Genomic DNA, 25,037 nt, shown 5'->3' with positions numbered 1-25,037 from the left:
ATGGTGCTAGTCTAGTGCAGGCTTTGCACCTTCCTCAGGCATAAAATCCAGAAGGAGAAACCTGCTTTTTTAGGGGGGGTTCAATCCACTCAATCCTGATCTCATGTCACACCTGTGATTTTTAGTTTAGCTAAAGTCAGGCTGCAAATTTCAATCTTCATATTATTCAAAACAGATGTGACAGATGTCTGAGGAAATATAACTTATTACAGTTGGTGAGTTTGAAAAATGTTTTTGTTACAAACCTTCCTTCCTCTACCCTAATAACAAGGTCAAGAAAAGCCAAGCTGGTTTTATCACTTCTTCAGGATAGGGTGATTATTCTTATCATTCTCATTCATCCTTTGCATAAACCGGTTTCATCCCCCTCCCAAAAAATAAAAATATAATTTACCTTTTGTAACATCTTAACTTTGGTCTGCCATTCAAAACATACTCTGATTCCCATCTGGCCATAAAGATATTCGCCCTCATGGCAATTTCTTATATTTGCTGATAAAATGTGCTGTTACAGCAAAAATAATTATGCTGAAGGCCAAAAAAAGACAAAAAAAATTCCAGCAAAAACCTCCTCTGTTTTCTTTAAAAAGACAATTTTTTTCTCCAATGCCCATTTCAACAAGGCAATTGCATCATCATGCTCAATGACGGTTCATAAGGAATTCAAATGGCCAGTTTCTAGAATACACGGCTCTTTGACCTGAAGAAAAAAATACATGGCTTTTCGCATTTTAACCTATCTAGAATCTGTGGAAGATTTTGTTTGTCCTGGAGATGGGCCCCCAAAAAGTTCTTTCATTGATTACACTGCTTGTAGTATGATCTGTGAATGGGGAGTCGGCTCAGTTTGATTTCTTCCTTAATCACTGATTAATCCCAACTATGCTAGTGAAGTTCAATTTTATACTTGCCACACATATGTCAAATTTATTTTTATTTTCTTAACTTTCTAAATGCGTGTTTCCAAATTCTGTTAAATTCCTTTTAAATTACCATTTTATTCATTTTTTTACATAGATATTGGTTTATATTATTTCTGCATATCATAGAGGATGCAATGATAATTGTTAGAAATACTAAACATTCTAACACAACCTTCTCAATACTAATAGAATGTTTTTTTGTCTGATGACTGTCTTTGCAATTCCACCTCAGAAAAAGTTGTTGAACGTATTGAAACATGAAGTATTTGATTCTTATATATTGTGTACATGCCCTTTAGGGGGCATAGAAGAGCTAGTGGTGAAAGTGGTGGTAGCAGTGGGTGTTCTAAAAGTTTAATGGTGAAAATAAGCAGTGAGAGGACCTAATGGCACAGGGGCCAATAGAGAAGAAGACTGGGGGCTGGAGGTGAAAGAGCCAAGAGCTTAGGATGGAGGGAAGAGAAATTGAATACTTTAAGTTTTTATCTTGGGAAATGCAGCACAGCATTAATATGCACAACAAAAATGGGGTCAAGAGGGTAAATAGTGGAAAAGAACAATGTACCTGTGTTTATAATAGAGAGAGCCGGTGCATTAGAGGAAATGAGCAAGACTTATAAGTTAAAGAGTAGAGAAGAGGAGTTTTTGTGATGGAGATAGAAGGGCATATTTATCAAGCTTAAGTGAATAATATATTTAACATTTCCAATAGCCTTTGATCATGTTTTTGTTTTTTTTAAATAACAGAAGAACACTTTGGCAAAGTTGGGCAAAGCAAAAAGAGAAGTAAGTTACTAAACCTATCTTTTGTTTTATTTTGTTTTGTTTTTATTTAAAAAGATGTACATTAATAAAAATATGTATAATTGCTCACCCTGGGAACGCAACAAAAATGGCTGCTTTTTGCTAGAGCTCTAGCACTACGGAGATAGAATAAACCACCTGGGGCGGCATCATTACATCTACAATGGGGAAGATAGGGTGGGCTCCTCCGCTGACCCATTCTCCACACACTCAACTGGATTGCAACCTGCCTCTGATCTTCCGAATGCAGTCTGCAGAGGCCATTTCCCAAAGCATGCAGGCCTCACAGCACTCATCCCAAGAGCTGACGGGGAGCACAATTAATGGCACCGATTTACCATTGGTCCTTGAACTTGTGCAGCAGATGCCCAAACTAAGTGGCCTTTTGGGTTTTGCCTCAGACATTAAAACTATGCTATCCTCAGCAATTGTTGATCTGCGTGAGGACCTCCGCTCTGTAACAACTCAGTTAACGGAAGTGGAGCACTCCACAGCCCTCCACGAGGAAGCCATCTCTGAGCTCCATCAAATGGCTACATGCCACAATATTCATCTCAATGAAGTGCAAAGACATGTTGAAGACCTGGATAATCGATGTAGGCAGCAGAATCTCTGAGTGAGAGTCATTCCGGACTCAGTAAAAGCACACCAGATCCCACAAGTGTTGAAACCCCTATCTATTGACCACCCAGTTAAACCACCTCACTCTCTGGTGGACTTTGAGACAACACATCGGGTTCGTTGTCCCCACAGGTGTTAGATGGATCCACCGAGAGTTATAGTGTGTTGTTTCACAGACTTTTTGCTTTAAAAAGAAGTGCTGTGTATGGCACGGAAGCAGGAGGAATTTACCTTCAGAGGTGTAGGTCTACCTGGATCTCTCTACAATCACACTCCGTGATCGGCAATCCCTCCGACCCTTGTTGGATGTGCTCCAGAACCAGAAGATCCCATACCAATGGCGATTCCCATTCAGCCTGAATGCGATGGACCTGGAAAGAATGGCAGTACTCCAATACCCTTAGGATTTCCAGCAGTTCTACGAGACTCTACGCATTCCCCTCACAAAGGTACCAAAATGGTACCAGGAATTCCGGCTACCGGACAGCTGGTCGGCTTCAACAGCCAGCAATCAGCAACAACCTGTTAGGGGAAGACAGTGGTCCTGCTGGAGTCAGGCAAGGAAAGTCCGACCGATGGGGCTGGTCAGCCAGCCTTTCCCTACTCAGTCCTTGAGTTCAATTGTTATCAGCCATGGAGAACTATCCTGCTTTGTCCATTCCTGTCTCACCACTCATTACCTGTTGCGAGTAACTTTGTAAGTGCTGTATTCGCTGCTTCTCTCATCGGTGGTGAGCCTGGAGTGCATCTCCTCTGGTGACTTTTCTGGTCTGTCCTTTTACAGATTTTTTTTATTTGCCCCTTCTCGGCTATAGGTTTTATCCATATTCACTTTTACCTGACAAATGTGTTTCATTATCCTGCGAAGTTACCAGCTATGTTAGGGGCGCTTCTGGAAAAGCTATGCTCTCCCTGCTGGCATATGCCTGGATCCCATGAAGCTATGATGTCTTTTTCTAACCGAAGGTTGATATGTTGGAAAAGCTCTTGCGTGAACCATATTAAGCACTGCTACTTTGCTATATGGTAGCAACGAAATACTGATCTCTGTTATTCACAATGTGGGTTACTACCTTGCGCTTTCTGACACTGGGGATGACGGGTGTAGAACACTTCTTATGGGGCCCAGTTATACTAATGCTGATACTGTCTTACATGAGCTTTTGGCCCATAGCGGTCCTACCCTGCTGTGGTGGAGGGGTGGGTACTGTGCTAGCCACGGAGTATTTCTTGCTGTACTTATTGTCGTACTTGCCTGTTGATTTTTTTAGCTGTTAACATGTTGTCCTCACTCCTTGACCTACTGTGGAGAGATGGAAGGGACTATAAGACCCTTACTATTCCTTAGCTTAATTGAGCGTTATCTCATGTACAGCTCAGTGGGGGTTCTTAGCTGTGGTATGTGGTTGCACTGTTGATTGGTTTGTATATGGGTTCTGGCTGTTGGCAGAAGGCTTTCTAGGCATAGCATGTATACACGAGATAGCTTCTTGGGGGTTTGTTTCTTTGTATGTACAGTATCTCACAAAAGTGAGTACACCCCTCACATTATTGTAAATATTTTGTTATATCTTTTCATGTGACAACACTGAAGAAATTACACTTTGCTACAATATAAAGTAGTGAGTGTACAGCTTGTATAACAGTGTAAATTTGCTGTCCTCTCAAAATAACACTACACATGGCCATTAATGTTTAAACCGCTGGCAACAAAAGTGAGCACACCCCTAAGTAAAAATGTCCAAATTGGGCCCAATTAGCCATTTTCCCTCCCCGGTGTCATGTGACTCAGTGTTGCAAGGTCTCAGGTGTGAACAACAAATATCAACAGTGCTAAAACGTGGTCATGTGTGGATAGGAAAGGGTCACAGTCAGTGGCGTGGAGTCTAAGCCCAGTGCAGCTGGACAGAAGCCATAGCTGAAGGATATGGATAAAACAAAATGATCCAGCGCACAATCGGTTAGTGGGAAAAAAACTCACAACAGGCAGGTGAACATAAGTAAATGTAGTTTATTCAGTAATAGCCATAAAATCCAATCCTGTTGTCAGACAAGGAGGAGTGGGGAATGATGAAGGATAATAAAGCAGACTTACGGTGTCACCAGAAGTCCACAAAGTAACAAGGGGCTAACAACATCCAGATCTGGGAGACAAACCTCGTTGCAGGGGAGTCGCCAATAGCCCTACTGCGTTGTAGCCAAGTGTGCAGACCACTCACCAGCGTGTGAGAGATGACTGGACATGCTGAAGAGGAAGGAGGAGACGGAGGCAGCAGTCAGCGGGGAGATGGAAACACGAGCTCTGTGTGTCACATGTGAGAAACGCTAGACCAGCTGGAGTGCTGACAGGAAGAGGAGAAAATACAGCGATGCTGAAATTAGATTCACGCTACTCTCTCCTGGTGTAGCTATATGCTTGGGTTGTTGCGCACAGCTGTATGGGAGTATCCTGGGGTTATTCTTATGTATTGACCAAAAAAAAAAACAACCAGAGCTGGAATGGCTGACATAGGGGATGGTCAGCAATGCTGGAAGTTGCTGGAGGTTGTAAAAGCTTGACTACCTTGTCGACTGTGGTAACCCGCAAGCTACTATGTTGCCTTGACGACGCGTTTCACGTGCATGCACTTTTTCATAAGTCAAAGAGATAGACAACTGGAAGCTTAAATAGTATAAGAGGGCGGGGAGTTTAGTGGAGCAAAGGGGCTGGACAATTTGATACCTAACGTTAACCCCTCGTTGCTCAGAAGATAACCATTAAAAAATATGTATATCTCTACACAATTTAATGTCATCAGAAAAAAATATATTAATAATTGGAAAACGTAATCAGTTAATGAATTACTATATATACACACACACACATAATGAGCTTTTAATTCATAAACCCAAAAAAACACATATTGGTAGCAATAATGAAAGAAATTAGGGGTGCACCAAATGGGTTTTTTGGTGCCGAAAATGAAAAATACACTAGGCCGAAAACCGAAACTGACCGATACCGAAAATGACTGTTTTTAAAAAATATTTTTATACAGGAGATAGTCAGACTGGGGACGTGGTACAGGAGATGGTCAGAGACTGAGGACGTGGTACAGGAATGGTCAGAGACTTAGGACATGGTACAGGAGATGGTCAGAGACTGGGGACATGGTACAGAAGATCAATGCAGCCTCACCAGTGCCTATCATATGCAACCTGACAGTGCCCAGCAGCCTACCAGTGCCCATCATTTGCAGCCTGCCTGGGCCTCACCAGTGCCCAGCAGCCTACCAGTGCATACCTCCCAACTTTTGAAGGTGAGAATGAGTGACATTTAGGAGGAGATTGACCTGTGACAAGCGTAGTGCACCGTGGCAAAAAGTGGGTGTGGTAGCATAGTAAACTCTGTTGTCTGTAAACACAGTTTATTATGCTACAGTTAGGAATGGACAGAGTAAGTGATTTGTACAGATAACTTACTCTGTCATTTCAGGCAGGGAAGCCTTCCCTGCTCTCCATCTGGACATATTCTCCACAGCAGACGTGGGAGATGGGAGGGGAGGAACCTGGCAGAGCTGGGGGGTGGGCAGGAGACAGTACAGGGTGACAGGAGAATGGCAGGGTAAAGGAGAACAGCACAGGGACCAGAAAAGAGTACGGGGGGATCAGAGAAGAGTAGAGCACAGGGGGATCAGAGAAGAGTAGAGCACAGGGGGGATCAGAGAAGAGTAGAGCACAGGGTGGATCATAGAAGAGTAGAGCACAGGGGGATCAGAGAAGAGTAGAGCACAGGGGTATCAGAGAAGAGTAGAGCACAGGGGGGATCAGAGAAGAGCACAGGGGGGACTGGAAAAGAGCACGGGGGGTAGAGAACAGTAGGGGGGCAGAGAAGTTGCTGGGCAAGATCACAGAAGGGCTAGGAGAGACCTGAGGGGCCCACAGCAGCAGAAAAAAACTGGAGAGGAGGGGCGGCATACAGAGAAACCAATGCCCTCCGTGTTCTTCCTGCAGCTGCTGAATGCCCACTTTTCCTCCTCCCCCACCTGCAGGAAAAACATGGAAGGCTTTGGTTCCTCTGTATGCCGCCTCTCCTCTCAGGCTGGATCGCAATGGTGACCACTGTAGTTATGTCCCTGCAGTGAAGTAAAGAAAAAAAAAAGTTCTGGCAGAATGAAGGAGCAATGAGGAATGAATGGAAAGCTGGCAGGATTCTGAGGCTGAGACAGTTGCAGACTAGAGCATACAGAGGGTTATGAAGACTGTGAGATGAAAAGATTGTGGGAAATGCTGAGGATGAAGAGGGAGGGGGGGCTGCAAGTGTAGTGAGAGCTGGACAAGCAACTAGAGAGAAGAAAAGTGCAGGGTGTGAGGAGTTATCAGTGTGCAGTGATGCCGGGAAGATTACCATACTTCATTTACCTTCTACAAAGCACATTCCGGTCATACAGAGGTACTGGGCAGTGGTACTTAGACAGGAGAGGATCACATTGCACGGTACAGGGACAGAAGACAGGAGCAGGGATGGGGTCAGATGTCAGAATCCTCCCACATGCAGGGACTTCTATCACACAGTTCTTGAGTGATGGGAGGAGGGGAGCAAGCTCCACCGCCTGTGCCTCCGATCAATCTGTATACCGGCCGCACTTAACATACTGTGCAGGAGAAACTCACAGCGAGATGTCAGGGGGTGGAGCTGGAAGGGAAAGCCGCTCTGCACAGTTTCCCCCACAAAGCACGGCAGCACTCCAAAACGATACCCCCGTAATGGGCGGCACCAGGGCGGGGCCCCGCCCCCATTTTTGGCACATTATCGGCAAGAATTTTCTTTCGGCAAATTGCCGAAAAGGCAATTTTTGGGCAATATGCTTCGGCAGGCCAAATTTCGGTGCATCTCTAAAAGAAATCAACAATAACTGATTAAAAATGTCACCACATATGTTTGGAATATACAGTGGGGCAAAAAAAGTATTTAGTCAGCCACCAATTGTGATGAGAGAGGCCTGTAATTGTCATCATAGGTATACCTCAACTATGAGAAACAAAATGTGGAAACAAATCCAGACAATCACGTTGTCTGATTTTTGAAAGAATTTATTTGCAAATTATGGTGGAAAATAAGTATTTTGTCAATATCAAAATTTCATCTCAATACTTTGTTATATATCCTTTGTTGGCAATGACAGAGGTCAAAAGTTTTCTGTAAGTCTTCACAAGGTTGTCACACACTGTTACTGGTATGTTGGCCCATTCCTCCATGTAGATCTCCTCTAGAGCAATGATGTTTTGGTGCTGTCGCTGAGCAACAGGGACCTTTCAACTCCCTCCAAAGGTTTTCTATTTGGTTGAGATCTGGAGACTGGCTAGGACACTCCAGGACCTTGAAATGCCTTTTACAAAGCCACTCCTTTGTTGCCTGGGCGGTGTGTTTGGGATCATTGTCATGCCGAAAGACCCAGCCATGTTTCATCTTCAATGCCCTTGCTGATGGGAGGAGGTTTTCACTCAAAATCTCACGATACATGGCCCCATTCATTCTTTCATGTACACGGATCAGTCGTCCTGTTCCCTTTGCAGAAAAACAGCCCCAAAGCATGATGTTGCCACCCCCATGCTTAACAGTAGGTATAGTGTTCTTTGATTGCAACTCAGCATTCTCTCCTCCAAACACGACGAGTTGTGTTTCTACCAAACAGTTCTACTTTAGTTTCATCTGACCATATGACATTCTCCCAATCCTCTTATGGATCATCCAAATGCTCTCTAGCAAACTTCAGACGGGCCCGGACATGTACTGGCTTAAGTAGGGGGACATGTCTGGCACTGTAGGATCTTAGTCCCTGGCGGTGTAGTGTTACTGATGGTAGTCTTTGTTACGTTTGTCCTAGCTCTCTGCAGGTCGTTCATTAGGTCCCCCTGTGTGGTTCTGGGATTTTTGCTCACCGTTCTTGTTCTTTTCTAATTATTGCTCCCACAGTTGATTTCTTCACACCAAGCTGCTTGCCTATTGCAGATTCAGTCTTCCCAGCCTGGTGCAGGTCTACAATTTTGTTTCTGATGTCCTTCGACAGCTCTTTGGTCTTCACCATAGTGGAGTTTGGAGTGTGACTGTTTGAGGTTGTGGACATGTATCTTTTATACTGATAACAAGTTCAAACAGGTGCCATTAATATAGGTAATGAGTGGAGGACAGAGGAGCCTCTTAAAGAAAAAAAGATACAGGTCTATGAGAGCCAGAAATCATGCTTGTTTGTAGGTGACCAAATACTTATTTTCCACCATAATTTGCAAATAAATCCTTTCAAAAATCAGACAATGTGATTGTCTGGATTTGTCTCCACATTTTGTCATTCATAGTTGAGGTATACCTATGATGACAATTACAGGCCTCTCTCATCTTTTTAAGTGGGAGAACTTGCACAATTGTTGGCTGACTAAATACTTTTTTGCCCCACTGTATATAATATATATATATATATATATATATATATATATATATATATATATATATATATATATATATATATATATATTATGGTGTGTGTAATGGAACCCATACATATATGTTCCCATAAAAGACCTAAGAGGTGTACCAGAGAATGATTCTAAAAATATTTACATCAGATACAAATTGAAAGCTGTCCTAAAGAACATTGCGCAATGACCTAAAAAGACATGGCTAAAAAAATGCACTAAATGTTAATTAACAATTATATGTCAATCAACAACAAAAGATAGATACTGTGGCTTATAGAATCGAGGGTGAAGAGGGGTGGTTTATTGGGGGGTGGGTTGAGGAAGGTGTGATGAGGAAAGGGGAGAAGAGGAAGAGGCGAGGGGAAATAGAAAGATTGGAGAGGAAGGGGACGGGTATATGTGAAGGGACTAAATGAAGCTGTATGTTTATAATTCCTCGTTTAATCCTTTGGGGGCAAGAGAGTTAAAAATATAAATCCAGTAGAGCATGTATAGTGCAGCCCACGTATAAAAGGCCGCAGGGGCACTGTAAAACATAGACAACAAAATCGGTAGAGCATGTAATAAATTGTTTAATTATATAAGTTTTGCCTATAATGGTAGTGATTTTATTGCTGCCATGAGTAATAAATTGACAAGTCAGGCATCTTCTTTTTTTTTGCACTAAAAAATGTCTGTCCTGTTATCAAAATAGGATCTGATGTCTAGGGGGCATCTGGTAGATTTGTTTGTCATTTTGCTTGGTGCTAATATGTTTTTTATGGTCCGTGACCTTCTAAAAGTTACTTGAGGGACTTTTGGTAATTCTGGAGCCAGACACTTGTCTAATACTAATATCATTTACTTTTATTATCCTGGAAACTGACTTAAACTTCTTATTAAAGGTTGAGACAAATCTGACTGTATGGATGTCATTAGTTTTAGCTGAAATATCCTTTTTAGAGGGAGGGTTCATGTATGACAAGAAAGCATCTTGCACCAAGTCCCGTGGGTATCCCTTTTTCTCAAACTTGAGTGCCATCGAGCCACCCTGTGTGACATAGTCGTCAACTCTTGAACAATTTCTCCTCATTCTGTTAAACTGTCCCCAAGAATATTCTGCTTCCATGTGGGGTGGTGGCAGCTGTTGAAATGTAAGTAGGAATTCCCACTGGTGGGCTTGACGTGATTCTTGCTAATAATCCCATTATTATCATGGGTCAACACTAGGTCCAAAAACACCAACTCGTTGAAATCAAGTAGATATGTGAAGGTCAAGCTAAAGGGTTTTGCATTACAATGAGCTGCAAAAGGAGGGGAACACATCCTGGCCACCACTCAAAATGAGCAGGATGTCATCAATATATCTGCCAAAGAACACAATGTATAAATAAATAAATAAAGTCGCGCTATGGAGAAACCAAAAACAAAGCAAGATCTCCAATGTGATAAAAATATAAAAAAATATAAAAAAAGGGAGGGAAGAAAAGAAAATATACTGGGTTAGAGCTGCCTGTGCCTGAAGCCCTCACCTCCTTAGTGGGGAGGAGAGGGAAATGAAAAGTGTAAAATAAAAAGGTTATGGAGCTAAACCCTATCAGTGATGTGATAAATTAACCTATCACCAAAACCTGGTGTTTTTTAAAAAAAAGAAAAAGCTATTGACAATAGCGTGCAAAGATTTCCTAAAACTATTTTGTATCCTAATTGAAAGAATATATGTGTGATCAATATTGAATCAACATACGTGTTCCATCATAATTATATCCAAAATAGATATTAAATTATCTTATACGTGTCAGCCTGCTATGAGTGAATACCAAAAATATATAAACATTCATTTAGATATACAAAATGGTGAAAATGTTGTTTGTATCCAACAATGTGCTAGTTCAGAACAAACTGTGCAAACGTGCAAAACAAGTGCAAAAAAAAGCGACTAGGGATCAGAACAGCCAGGGATCAGAAATATGTTCAACCAATAATCGCATGAAGACGCATCTATGTCCAATATAAGTCCGAAATTAATGTTTGGCTTAATGATACTGCCTCCTCAGATTATTGCTGTAATTGATGTGTAAAGTCAATAGGGAATATTTCATTCACTTGTGCAAACAGTGCGGGTCTTCAATTAGAAAACTTCATCCCCGGTGCGCCACTCAGTGCTATAGTATGTAAATGCTCTCACCAGAGTTAATGCCCCTTATGGGGCTGGATGGACCTTCACAATGTAAGCCACTGTGCTGCTCTCTGGCTGCTGCTGGTGCACTGGGTGAAGCTTCGCTATTCCGTCCGTATGGTCTCCAACGTTAATTATATATATGAGGAAAGACATATCCATAGTGTAATACATTCTTAACCAGATCGTTCGTTTATTAGTATAAAAAACTACTCACATTTGACATTAAAAGCATATGCGTATGGAAAAAACTCAGGCTCCAGAGGACGTCAGAGTGACGAAACGCGTAGGGCGTGGCCACGTTGTGTGCACTCGTTTGAACGGATAGAGACGAACGGCTGAGTTTTTTCCATACGCATATGCTTTTAATGTCAAATGTGAGTAGTTTTTTATACTAATAAACGAACGATCTGGTTAAGAGTGTATTACACTATGGATATGTCTTTCCTCATATATAATTAACGTTGGAGACCATACAGACGGAATAGCGAAGCTTCACCCAGTGCACCAGCAGCAGCCAGAGAGCAGCACAGTGGCTTACATTGTGAAGGTCCATCCAGCCCCATAAGGGGCATTAACTCTGGTGAGAGCATTTACATACTATAGCACTGAGTGGCGCACCGGGGATGAAGTTTTCTAATTGAAGACCCGCACTGTTTGCACGAGTGAATGAAATATTCCCTATTGACTTTACGCATCAATTACAGCAATAATCTGAGGAGGCAGTATCATTAAGCCAAACATTAATTTCGGACTTATATTGGACATAGATGCGTCTTCATGCGATTATTGGTTGAACATATTTCTGATCCCTGGCTGTTCTGATCCCTAGTCGCTTTTTTTTTTGCACTTGTTTTGCACATGTTTGCACAGTTTGTTCTGAACTAGCACATTGTTGGATACAAACAACATTTTCACCATTTTGTATATCTAAATGAATGTTTATATATTTTTGGTATTCACTCATAGCAGGCTGACACGTATAAGATAATTTAATATCTATTTTGGATATAATTATGATGGAACACGTATGTTGATTCAATATTGATCACACATATATTCTTTCAGTTAGGATACAAAATTGTTTTAGGAAATCTTTGCACGCTATTGTCAATAGCTTTTTCTTTTTTTTAAAAACACCAGGTTTTGGTGATAGGTTAATTTATCACATCACTGATAGGGTTTAGCGCCATAACCTTTTTATTTTACAAAGAACACAATGTGCTTAGCAAAAGGGCTGCTGGCCCAGTAACCCATCTTCAGGTTGGCTTATACAGGAGCAAAATTTGCCCACGTGTTTTTTTTTTTCCACTAACCCATTGAGCACCAGATCGTTTTGTTTTGCAAGGTCTCAGGTGTGAATGGGGAGCAGCTATAAGAAGATTGCCAAGACCCTGAAACTGAGCTGCAACACGGTGGCCAAGACCATATAGCGGTTTAACAGGACAGGTTCCATTCGGAACAGGGCTCGCCATGGTTGACCAAAGAGGTTGAGTGCACATTATAAAGTATATCAAATTTAGCTTATCACGGTTTTAAACAGCAATTACTAAAAAAGTATTAGTTTGCCATAAGAACAACATCTTTTTGAATATTAGGACTGTAAACTGATAAACAGTGCAGCTGTACTTATCTTTGCCTACAAATTAGACAGCCCATGGATGATTTGATTTTCTTTCCTTCTACCACAGGTGGAAGGAAAGAAAATTGCTCTATTTTCCCACCAACACAGTCAGTGTTGTTAGGGGGAATGCCTCCCGCAGCACTATTGTGTTCTGCCAGCAGGGGGCGCTGTGAGTCGAATGTAAAAAAAATCTGACAGGCTTGTTATACCCAAGTTCATGACTTGGGTACAATCAGCCTGTCTATACATGGATTAATTCTCAGGCTGGTCCTCGCTGAACCGGCCTACTTTCGATCCATGTGTGGCTGGCTTATCTCTGGATTTAATTAGTTGTATTGTTACTTGCAGTTAGTAGTTAATGACCTCCCAAGTGATGGCAGCATTATTTTCAGTTACTACCCAGTGATTACATTATCCGGGGAAGGGGGGTGCTGCATTGCTCTCAGGATACATTGCTGGTTCCAACAATCAGGGGAACCTGGAGGGGTTCTGTGTATTCCCTAGAAAATCTGATTATTGCAGCTCCTATGACCATGGATAGGGGAGTCATTGTTCTCTGATAAGCAGCCCTATAATCAGGGCGGTAAATTTTGCTCACTCTCATTTGGATGGGATTTACCACACAAGTAAAAAAGTGATGTTTTGTATATGGACTTTGTGCAATTTTTGACTTCAGGAATAAGTCATTTGATTTGTATTATACTTTTGTTATTCACTAGCAGTGTTGTTTGATGTTTCTTTTAGCTTGTATTCAAGTATATTGTCAGATGCATTTTCACTTTTACTCGCTGTGTGTTCACAAAGGGGGGTATGCTTTATTGTCATTACATTTTGTGTTAGTTTATTTCACTAACTTGATTTAATAATATCAATCTGCTTTGTTGTAAAATATTGTTTATTTCGTTATTTGGGCAGTGCTACACATTTTTAATTTTTAAGTAATAAAAACCATGGTTGTAATTTTTCCCAAACAAAGGACAGGAAGTCAAAGGAAAATGTCCTAGTAGGGTCGATTATGATAATCGTTAGTAGGCACACGGATCATTGCTAGTTCATTTTGGGGAAAACTGTTTTACAGGACACCAGGGATGGTCCTGGAACACCTGTATATGACCACTGTTTGGGTTGTGGTACCTTTATAGGGGTGACAAGACTACAGTTTTGGAGTATGCAGGGATTCTCACCCATGCAGGTTGAGGGCTTCCGAGGGGATCTGGGAAAAGGGGAAAACTGAGTTGTAGTTTTCCCAGGATTATTAAGTCCTCATATGAGACCCTAAAGGCTCGCCTGTTGAGGAGGGCTGAAAAGGCCAGGAAACAGTCAGCAGGTGTTTGTGAAGTGTGTGAAGCAGGACATAATTGGGAGGAAGAGAATTAGACTCCTTGTTACTGAGACATTGCTGGACCCCCAAAGCAAGCCAGGACTTTAACCCTGTGGAGGTACAAGTTTTATTGTCCTTATTTTGGGATACCAAAGCTATGGACTGTTTTTGCTTAATTTGCTGAAGAAATCTGTTTTTGTTTGCTTTGTTTTGGAAGGACAAGTAAAGACTGTTTACTTTTACAAGTGGCTTGCCGGTGTCCAAGCCCCAAAGATCATACAATTCCCTTTCATTACTGTGCAACACCTTTAGTAAAAATCTAATATCAATAAGAGGGTGCCATCCTTTAAAATTTGTAGAAATAATGCATTTATTAATAAAATGTAAACATGAGTAGCTGCCCCTTTAAAGTGTAAAACACTTCCAATATAGAGAAAAAACAAAAGTAGGCGCTAGCCCTTCTATACAGATTATGAACAATAACCTGTGATTGAATAAATCAAATGTTCTTAAATATGATATAAAGTCCAACTGTGTTAAAGAAAAATCGCCAATCACTGTGATCTTGTGAAATCAAATGTAAATTTCTTCATTATGCATAAAAAGTGCTCTTACAGGTACCCAGGTGAAATTACACTCACCAGATGGTTGCGGCCGACAAAGCAGCCAACAAGCCTTGTGTGTTAAGTTCTGTACACAGAATTTCAGATCTACTCCATAGGAGTTCAAATACCAGCCAGCTTACGAATGTTACTATTGTAAATTCTCATTCACAAAAACAAAAAACCTCTGGACAGAAAACCCAGAGATAATTTCATAGTGTAGTAAGTTTTATTAAAAATGGCAAAACAACAAACATTAAAATTGCACTCACATTTGGCAGGTGCCAGTGGGCCACCAACACAACCAGCTCAGGTACTCTTATCCCTCGCGCCACTGCTCATTTTCCGAGAGGCGACATGCGTTCCAAGAGACTGGATCCGACATGGGGGAAAGAGCAGATGTGATCTCAGCATAAAAGCCTCAATGTATTTTGCGCACAGCGTGTCCTCAGAAAGCTCTATCTGTGTTAAAAAATGATATACATTTCCTTTTGCGTACAGTGTTGCATGACCGCAAAATTGACAGTTAAAGTAACACAGCGCTGAATAGAAAAAAATTGCCTAGTCATGAATGGAGTAAAACCTACTGGAGCTTAACCACTTCCCACCCGGCCAATGCACATATACGGCCGGGTGGGAGCCGCCTACTCCTGATATGACGTTCAGGAACGTCATTCAGGAGTAGCGGGATCACGCGCGCGCGCGCCCGCGCAGCGGCGCGATCCCGATGCGCCCGTGTCACCCGGACACGGCGCATCTCAGATCGGCAGGAGGGCTCTGTGATTGGCCCTCCTGATCACATGACGGCCGTGTCCAATCACGGCCGTCATGTGATGTAAACAAACAGCCGGTTGCTAGGCAATCGGCTCCTCCTCTCCTCACACAGAAGTCATCGCTGTGGAGAGGAGAGCAGATCGCTGCAGCCGGCTGCTGATCAGTGAGTATGAGCTGCTTTTTACAGCTTTTTACTCACTGATCACCAGTCTAGTGTACACAGTAAACACACCACACAGTAAACACATCACACAGTATAAACACAATGTCCCCACACATGTCCCCAAAACATACATGTCCCCAAATAATAAAAACACATGTCCCTAATAATAAAAACACATGTCCCCCACATATGTCCCACTAAAATCACATGTCCCAATGATTATCTGCACACATATGTACGTGATCACCTGCACACATATGTACATGATCATTTGCGTACATATGTCCGTGATCACACAAACCAATTATTATACACTTAACGGATTTTTTTTTACCAAAAACATGTAGCAGAATACATTTTGGCTTAAATTTATGACAAAATTTGATTTTATTGGATTTTTATTGAAGTAGAAAAAAGAAAATATTGTTTTTTTTTTCCAAATTTCCGCTTTTTTGCGCTTATATCGCAAAAAATAAAAAACGGAGTCGTGAATAAATACCACCAAAATAAAGCTCTATTTGTGCGAACAAAATGATAAAAATTTCATTTGGGTACAGTGTAGCATGACCGCGCAATTGTCACTGAAAGCGCTAGAGCGCTGAAAGCTGAAAATTGGGCTGGGAAGGAAGGGGGCGAAAGTGCCCTGTATTGAAGTGGTTAAGTGATAATGAAATCTCAGGTGGCATTTCCGTTTTCTCAGAAGGCTGGCTCCATTATTGTTGCCACAGAAGAACAATACAGTGGCTATGACAAGAGTGACGTGCCCAAAGACACATTATATACCTGTGCTTGCAGCAGCCTCATGCACTGAAAGTCTGCGTCGGGAGTTAGCAGACAAAAAAGAACAGGGATGGAGATCAAGAATAGAGCAGAAGAATGAGAACACTGAGGAGGACAATGGAGGAGCAGAGCAGGAGAGTAAGGTGAATGAGGGCATAGGTAAAATATCACCCAGAGAAGAATGGACTCAAAGCATGGGAGGAGTGCTGAAAGAGGGAATGAGATGAGAAGCTGCAGAAAGGATTGTAGTACTTGGGATGAGTGATTAAGGGGAAGACAGTATCATGTAGAAGAAAAGTGTAACATTGAGAAGGAGAGTTGAAATAGGAGGATTGGAACAAAAAGGACAGCAGAGAGGGAAGTGGTGCGTGCTGCCTGAATTTGTAAAGCTGAATGTGTCCAAAAAAACTAAAATTCCCAACGAGCTGCAATTCCCTTTCTATGTTGTATATGATCTTTGTGTGTTTTGCTATATTGCAGTTTGTTTTTTTATTGCATTCTCGTTTGTCTACAGAACCTCATATATGAATTTAGTTAATATTTGTTAAAGCTGCTAATAGGTATACGCTTCAGTCACTTTTAGGCCCCATTCACACCTGAGCGTTTTGTAGCTTGAAGCCTGAAGCTACAAAACGCTAGAGGGGAAAAAATCTATTATTCTCAATGGAGATGGTTCACATCTCCACTCCATGTCGCCTGAAGCTCAAACAAGTTCCGGACCCTTTTTTGTCGCTCGAATCGAGCAGATTTGGGCGTTTTTCTTCTTTTTGCATTGGTGACCTTTTGCCCTGCATAAAATCACGGCAAAACGCCGTAAAAAACACCGCAAAATTGCAGTAAAAACGCTGCAAAAAACGCCACAAAATCGCAGTAAATTTGCACGATTTTCTGATTAAAAATGCTACGCTCAGGTGTGAATGCAGCCTTAAGGCTGGTACGCACAAAGTGTTTTTTTTTGTGCACGAAAAAAAATTGACAGCTCCTGTCGGTTAGTTCAGCTATCTTCCCTGCTGAGCTTTTGTGTTCTGACAGGGGGACATGCCAGAACACTCTGATCAACGCACTCTGCCATTGGTTGAGAGCGCTGGTTGGGAGTTGGTCGGCTGCAGGTTTTCCAGCATGCATGCCCAACCAACAGAGGCTGGCTGAACAGCCGGCTTCTGTTGGACAGACCGACATACACACGAGGGCCGAATGTTGGCCATTTTTTTTAAAATCAGTCACTCCTATCTCCCGACATTCGGCCCCGGTGTACCCAGCTTAAAACATTTACTAAGGAGGGAGTGTTTTTTATTTTCAGGATTCCTGTATATCTTTTATAATTAAAACTGTAGTTAACCCTGCTACTATTTTGCCTTGCCTGGATTGTACCCCCCCAGCCTCCCCATCAACATGCGAATGAATTAACACTTTTCTGTTTTTGATGCATAACTTCTTATCACTGGGTTTCTGCTTTTGTGTTTAGGCAGTTCAGGACTGGTGGAAGGGTTGATGTGTGTAGCTTTCTGAATACATCACAGCACCCTGCCTCATTATTCTTTTAAAGAGCCCTCAGCCCTGATAAATGTTGTGGGCTAGCACTTGGGAAGAGCTATGTAGATTTAAAAAATACTTGATGGATGGTTGTCAGCTTGGACAAGCTACATTTTTATGCACGCCGCCATAGTTAATACCTGCTTATGATGCTGAGCCACCATAAGCAAATGATAGAGGTTGGGTTAGGGACAGCCAGTGCTTTGCAAAAGTATTCACCCCCTTGGCGGTTTTCCTGTTTTGCTGCATTACAACCTGGAATTGAAATGGATTTTTGTGATGCTGTACCATGTGATGTGCATAAAATACCTACAACTTTGAAGGTGCAATATATTTTTTTATTTCAACCCAAACGATTATTAAGACAAAAATGCATAAATCTAGAGTGTGCATAAGTATTCATTCCCTTCTAAAAGTCAGTAGTTCTTTGTAGAGCTACCATTTGCTGCAATTACAGCTGCAAGTCTCTTGGGGTATTAGCTAAGCATATCTAGCCACTAGGATTTTTTGCCCATTCTTCAAGGCAAAATTGTCCATAGCAACTTAGTTTACCAAAAATTTTACTGAAGAGAAAATAACGTGGAACATACATGGATAGGATCAGACCCATAGTAAACCAATTAAACATTGGGAGGCCAAATGAAAAATAACACATTCACGCAGGGGTTGATCAGAACATATTGAATCAAATGCACATATGCAACTGAAAAAAATGTTGATGAACAGGCCCAACTGGTTAGTTAAACAGACGTTGTAAAAAAAAAAGGGGGGAGGTGATCCCCAAGTGAGAGGAGGAAAGTGGGGAAAGGACCCTGAAAGCCAAGAAAAAAGGACAAGGGTGAAATGGTAGAGGAATGGGCAGAGAGGAGCTTTGCCACAGGGGACAGCAGTTTTTGCTCTCAAAAGCTAGGACAAGTAGGAGGACTACTATCATAAAGGAAAGACTGATTGGTAATCAAGCCAGGGCTGGCTGAAGGAAAGAAATGTATCATGTTTGTCCTCCAGGATTGCAGTGAGTTTTTCATTGATAAAAATACCTTGTATACTGGACTTGACCTCATCAAAACTTAGGGTAGGGAATTTCCACACGTGGGCTATGGTTTGCTTCATAGTCATAAAAATGAAGGAGATCAAGGTACAAGACCACCGCAGCACATCTTTTATTAGTCTGTGGAGTAAAGCTTCCCATGAGTTTCTCCTAATATTGATTTGCGTAAGTGATACTACCATGTTACACACCCTCATCCATAGGCGGTACGCCACTGGACAGGACGACCATATGTGAAACGTGTCACCGTCAACCACACAGCCGCAAAAGCGATACACCCTGGCGATACCATTGTGAGTTTTGCTGTAAATGTTTCCCTTTAAACCATTTCAGTGTAGCTTTAGCAGTAAGTTTAGAGTCTTTGCCTTGCAGGAAGGTGAACCTCCACCCCCACTCCCAGATCTTTGGCAGACTGAAACAGATTTTCTTAAAGAATTGCGCTGTATTTAGTGCATCCTTATTTTCTTCAATCCAGACAGATTTTCCAGTCCCCGCTGATAAGCATCCCTACAGCTTGTTGCTACCACCACCATGCTTCACTGTGTGGATGGTGATGAGAAGTGTTGGATTTGCACCACACATAGGGTTTCTCATGATGGCTAAAAAGTTCAGTTTAAGTCCCCTTTCACACTGAGGTGCTTCTAAATTGCCAGTAAAACACCAAGCGCTTTTGAAGAGCTTTTCAGGCGCTTTTGAAGAGCTTTCTATTCATTTCAATGGAGAGGAGCGTTTTTTAACAGGCCTGCCAGCGCACTGCCCCAGTGTGAAAGCATTCATTGATTGTAATTGAAATCGTTTTTTGTGAGCTTTTCAGGCTTTTTTTGTTAGCGTGAAGGTGCCTGAAAATACCTCAGTGTGAAAGGGGTCTTAGGCTACTTTCACACTGAGGCGCTTTACAGACGCTACAGTGCTAAAAATAGCACCTGAAAAGAGCCTCTCCTGTCTCTCCAATGTGAAAGTTCGAGTGCTTTCACTCTCGAGTTGTGCGCTTGCAGGACGGTAAAAAAAAAGTCCTGCAAGCAGCATCTTTGCAGCGATGTAGGGGCAGTTTATACAGCACTCCTAAAGCGCCCCTGCCCATTGAAATCAATGGGGCAGTGCCGCCAATCCGCTGTTTTAACCCTTCTTCGACCCCTAGCAGGGGTTAAAAGCTCCCCGCTAGAGGCTGAATAGCGCCACTTAAACAACGGTAAAGTGCCGCTAAAAATAGCGGTCATTTTACTGCTGACTCCTCAGTGTGAAATAGAGCCTGAGGAAGGAGCACGCATGCTCCGAAGCGCCGCTCACTCAAGCCCGTTCCCAGAAGCTGCACTATCAATATACAGCAGAGCAGGGGTATCATATCAATCGGCCGCGCTCTGACCATCCTGAAGTGCCATGGAATACACCACACCGCCGGCTACTGGCTAGAGGATGGATGCCGATACCTTTGTACCGCAGATCCTATGGTCTGTGCTTCACAGGGATATACGGATGAACCTTCTAATACTGATGTGCCTGTACACCACTGTTTACATGTGAGTGTTTTTAATCCACATAATAAATTCCTTTTAATCTAATCGCTGCACTTAGAGAGCTCCGTCTCTCTTTCTTTTTCTTGTTATTTTAGAGCTTCTTCTTGCTTTAAAGACTGGCAGCCCACTAGTGTACAGCTCTAAGAAAGACTATCCTATGGACTAAAAATTGTTGTACCTGTTTAATATTGACATCCATTATCTAGCTCATTCATTTTTTTATTTATTTTTGGCTAAACCCCAAAGTGTGCCATATTATCAGTATTATCATATTATCAGTGTGAAAGTAGCCTGAGTCTCATCTGGCGAAAGAACCTTCTTCCAAGTCTACCACATGCTGCTTTGTGAATTGCAAAAGTTTATTCTCATTTTTTTCTTAAGACTGCTTTCACACTGATGCGCCTTACAGACGCTACAGCGCTAAGAATAGCGCCTGTAAAGAGCATCTCCTGTCACAGCGGTGCGCTTGCAGGACGGTAAAAAAAGGCCTGCAACCAGCATCTTTGCAGCGTTGTAGGAGCGTCCCTGCCCATTGAAATAAATGGGCAATGCCGGCAAACCGCTGCTGCAGCGGCGCTTTGCCAGCAGCATTTTTCAGCCGCTAGCAGGGGTTTAAAGCCCCCCGCTAGCGGCTGAATAGCAACTCTAAAACGACAGTAAAGTGCCGCTAAAAATACCGGCGCTTTACCACAGACGCCTTGATGTGAAAATACCCTTAAGCAATGGCTTTTTTTCTGGCCATTCTTCAATAAAGCCCCACTCCCTGGAGAGCATGGAATAAAGTGACCCTATGGACACATACTCCCGTCCCTGCTCTATATCATTGCAGCTCCTTCAGTGTTATCTTTGGTGTTTTTGTTGTATCTCAGATTAATGCCCTTCTTGTCCAATCTATGAGTTTTGGTGGGTAGCCTGCACTTGTCAGGTTTGTAGTGGTGCCATATTCTTTCCATTTGTTATAAAAGATTTAATGGTGGCGTGGGATGTTCAAAGTTTGTGATATTTTTTTTAAACTGTAAACTATTCTTCTCTATAACTTTGTCTCTGGCCTTTTTGAAGAGCTCATTGATCTTCATGTTGCTTGCTTAAAGCATTACTAAACCCAGGAGCCTGCATTCACAATATCTGGTCTCCCACAGTACACAGAACAAGAAAATGCAATTAATTTAGTAAATATAAACTGCTAAATACTTTTTCTCATCAGCAGTTAGAATAGTCTTGTGACTTATATCAGTGTCCAGCCAAGCACTGGTTAAAGCTTGTAGAAGGGATTTTCTGACTGACCCATGAGACTTCAAGACCCCTAACCCTCTGTCTGGACGGTGCTAATTGGCCCTGTGCTGATCACATGCATCCTCATTAGAGGTCGACCGATATATCGGCCGATATTTGGCATTTTTTTATTAATCAGAATCGGCCTATTGTGCTGTTAAAAAAGACCGATTACATTTTCAGCGCGACTTGCAAATGACTTCTGTAGTAGAAGTCAATGCAAGTTACCTGACTTCAGTGGAAAGACTTGTCTCCTCTCTGGGCAGTCTGCTAAGAAAAGACTAAAGAGATACATTGTTTATAATTATCAATGAACTGAACTTCAGTGTGTAGGAGTTCTCAGTTTAACCAGTAGAGACCCGCGCTATAGCCAAATGACGGCTACAGAGCGGACCTCCTTTGCCGGGACTACGTCTATTGACGTCGGCCTGCGCGCCCCCTGAGGGGCGCGCGGCGCGTTCTGTGATCGGCGAGTCTACGAGACTCGCCTGATCACGGATCCGAGCAAGGGGTCGATCCCGACCCCTTGCCACGTGATCAGCTGTCAGCCAATGACAGCTGATCATGTGATACAACGGAGCCGGTAATCGGCTATTTTTCCTCCTCGCGCTGACAGCTTTTCACCGCGGCCGTGATCGGGACATCAGTCCCGATCACGGCCAGCTTACCAGTGCCCACCTGCCCCCTGCCAGTGCCACCTCTTTAATAAAAAAGTGCCCCCATCAGTGCCACCCAGCAGTGCCCACAGTGCCACCCAGCAGTGCCCACAGTGCCACACATCAGTGCCCACAGTGCCACCCATCAGTGCCCACAATCTGCCTCAACAACGGTGCTGCACCCCAGTGCCACATATCCATGCCCATCAGTGCCCAGCAGTGTCACCTATCAGTCACCTATCAGTGCCCATCAGTCCCATCTATCAGTGGTACCTATTAGTGCCACCCATCCGTGCCATCTTATCTGTGCCCATCTTTGCCCATCAGTGCCGCCTTATCTGTGCCCATCAGTACTGCCTTATCTGTGCCTATCGGTGCCACTTTATCTGTGCCTATCGGTGCCACTTTATCTGTGCCTATTGATGCCACTTTATCTGTGCCTATCGGTGCCACTTTTATCTGTGCCTATTAGTGCCGCCTTAACTATGCCTATCAGTGCCCACCAGTGCAGCCTATCAGTGCCCACCAGTGCAGCCTATCAGTGCCCACCAGTGCTGCCTCATCAGTGCACTTCAATGAAGGAGAAAAATGACCCGTTTGCAAAATTTTATAACAAACTATTAAACATGATTTATTTTTTTTGCATCTTTTTTTGTTTGTTTAACAAAAAATAAAACTCCCAGCTGTAATTAAATACCACCAAAAGAAAGCTCTATTTGTGGGGAAAAAAATGATAAAAATTTCATTTGGGTACAGTGTTGTATGGCCGCGCAATTGTCATTCAAAGTGCATCAGCGCTGAAAGCTGAAAATTGGTCTGGGCAGGAGGGGGTTTTAAGTGCCCAGTAAGCAAGTGGTTAACCATTTAAAGACTAAATCTTTTCTGACACTTGCTGCTTACAAGTAAAAATCCTGTATTTTCTGCTAGAAAAGTTTCATCCAAAAGTTTTGATTACCTGTTTTTGTGTATTTAATCGTTTTTTTTTTTAATCTAAATTTTTTTTTTAATCTAAATTTTACATGCAAGTGAACTGATTGGAGGTTTGTTTTGTTTAACCACTTAAGCCACGGACCATTTTGCAGCTAAAGGACCAAGCCCCTTTTTGCAATTCGGCACTGCGTCGCTTTAACTGACAATTGCGCGGTCATGCGACATGGCTCCCAAACAAAATTGATGTCCTTTTTGTCCCACAAATAGAGCTTTCTTTTGGTGGTATTTGATCACCTCTGTGGTTTTTATTTTTTGCACTATAAACAAAAATAGAGCGACAATTTTGAAAAAAAATGCAATATATTTTACTTTTTGCTATAATAAATATCCCCCAAAAATAAAAATAAAATTTCCTCAGTTTAGGCCGATACATATTCTTCTACATATTTTTGGTAAAAAAAATTGCAATAAGCGTTTGGTTTGCACAAAAGTTGTAGCGTCTACAAAATAGGGGATAGTTTTATGGCATTTTTATTCATAATTTTTTTTTACTAATCATTGCTGCGATCAGCGATTTTTATTGTGACTGCGACATTATGGCGGATACTTCAGACAATTTTGACACATTTTTGGGACCATTGGTGTTAATACAGGAATCAGTGCAATTACAAAATGCACAGATTACTGCAAAAATGTCACTGGCAGTGAAGGGGTTAACCACTAGGGGGCAGTGTAGGGGGCATGGCTTGGCGTCTGACGTCTCTGATCGTCTTTCCCTATAACAGGGAACAGACGATCAGTGACAGCCTCACTAGGAAGCACGAGGAGAGGTTTGTTTACACTTAACTCTCCTCGTTCTTCAGCTCTGTGACCCGCCATGGTCACGGAGCTCAGGACCGGGTCGTGAGTGCGCTGCGCGACCCACGGCTGGGCACTTAAAGGGCAATGTACCTGTAGGTGCTTGTGCCCAGCCGTGTCATTCTGCCGATGTATATCGGCGTGAGGTGGTCCTTAACCACTACAATACAGGGCACTTTCACCCCCTTCCTTCCCAGCCCAATTTTCAGCTTTCAGCGCTCTAGCGCTTTCAGTGACAATTGCGCGGTCATGCTACACTGTACCCAAATGAAGTTGTTATCATTTTGTTCGCACAAATAGAGCTTTATTTTGGTGGTATTTATTCACGACTCCGTTTTTTTTTTTTTTGCGATATAAGCGCAAAAATAGCGGAAATTTGGAAAAAAAACAATATTTTCTTTTTTCTATTTGAAAAGAAATCCAATAAAATCAAATTTTGTCATAAATTTAAGCCAAAATGTATTCTGCTACATGTTTTTGGTAAAAAAAATTCCGTTAAGTGTATAATAATTGGTTTGTGTGATCACGGACATATGTACGCAAATGATCATGTACATATGTGTGCAGGTGATCACGTACATATGTGTGCAGATAATCATTGGGACATGTGATTTTAGTGGGACATATGTGGGGGACATGTTTTTATTATTAGGGACATGTGTTTTTATTATTTGGGGACATGTATGTTTTGGGGACGTGTGTTTTGGGGACATATGTGGGGACTGTGTTTGTACTGTGTGGTGTGTTGTGTGTTTACACTACACTGATGATCAGTGAGTAAAAAGCAGCCCATACTCACTGATCATCAGCCGGCTGCAGCGTTCTGCTCTCCTCTCCTCAGCGGTGACTTCCGTGTGAGGAGAGGAGAGCCGATTGCCTAGCAACCGGCTGTTTGTTTACATCACATGACGGCCGTGATTGGACACGGCCGTCATGTGATCAGGAGGGCCAATCACAGAGCCCTCCTGCCGATCTGAGATGTGCCGTGTCCGGGTGACAC

At 42.4% G+C, this 25,037-nt stretch overlaps 1 protein-coding gene across 4 annotated transcripts in view; it reads left to right on the top strand.

Annotated features, from left to right (window-relative positions):
• CABIN1 (calcineurin binding protein 1) overlaps nucleotides 1-25,037 on the top strand; it is a 326,274-nt gene that overhangs the window by 128,873 nt on the left and 172,364 nt on the right. For 2 of the 4 annotated variants that reach the window (XM_077461571.1, XM_077461569.1), the window contains exon 29: nucleotides 1,671-1,709. The exons of the other annotated variants lie outside the window; for them this stretch is intronic. In XM_077461571.1, the coding sequence (XP_077317697.1) occupies nucleotides 1,671-1,709 (39 nt within the window). The remainder of the gene's footprint in view (nucleotides 1-1,670; nucleotides 1,710-25,037) is intronic. 4 annotated transcript variants of the gene reach the window in all.

Source organism: Lithobates pipiens, unplaced genomic scaffold (genome assembly GCF_037356315.1).
Source record: "Lithobates pipiens isolate NorthernLeopardFrog02 unplaced genomic scaffold, aLitPip1_a1.2 Scaffold_3, whole genome shotgun sequence".
NCBI classification, from domain to species: domain Eukaryota; kingdom Metazoa; phylum Chordata; class Amphibia; order Anura; family Ranidae; genus Lithobates; species Lithobates pipiens.
This window is presented reverse-complemented; position numbering and strand designations above follow the sequence as displayed.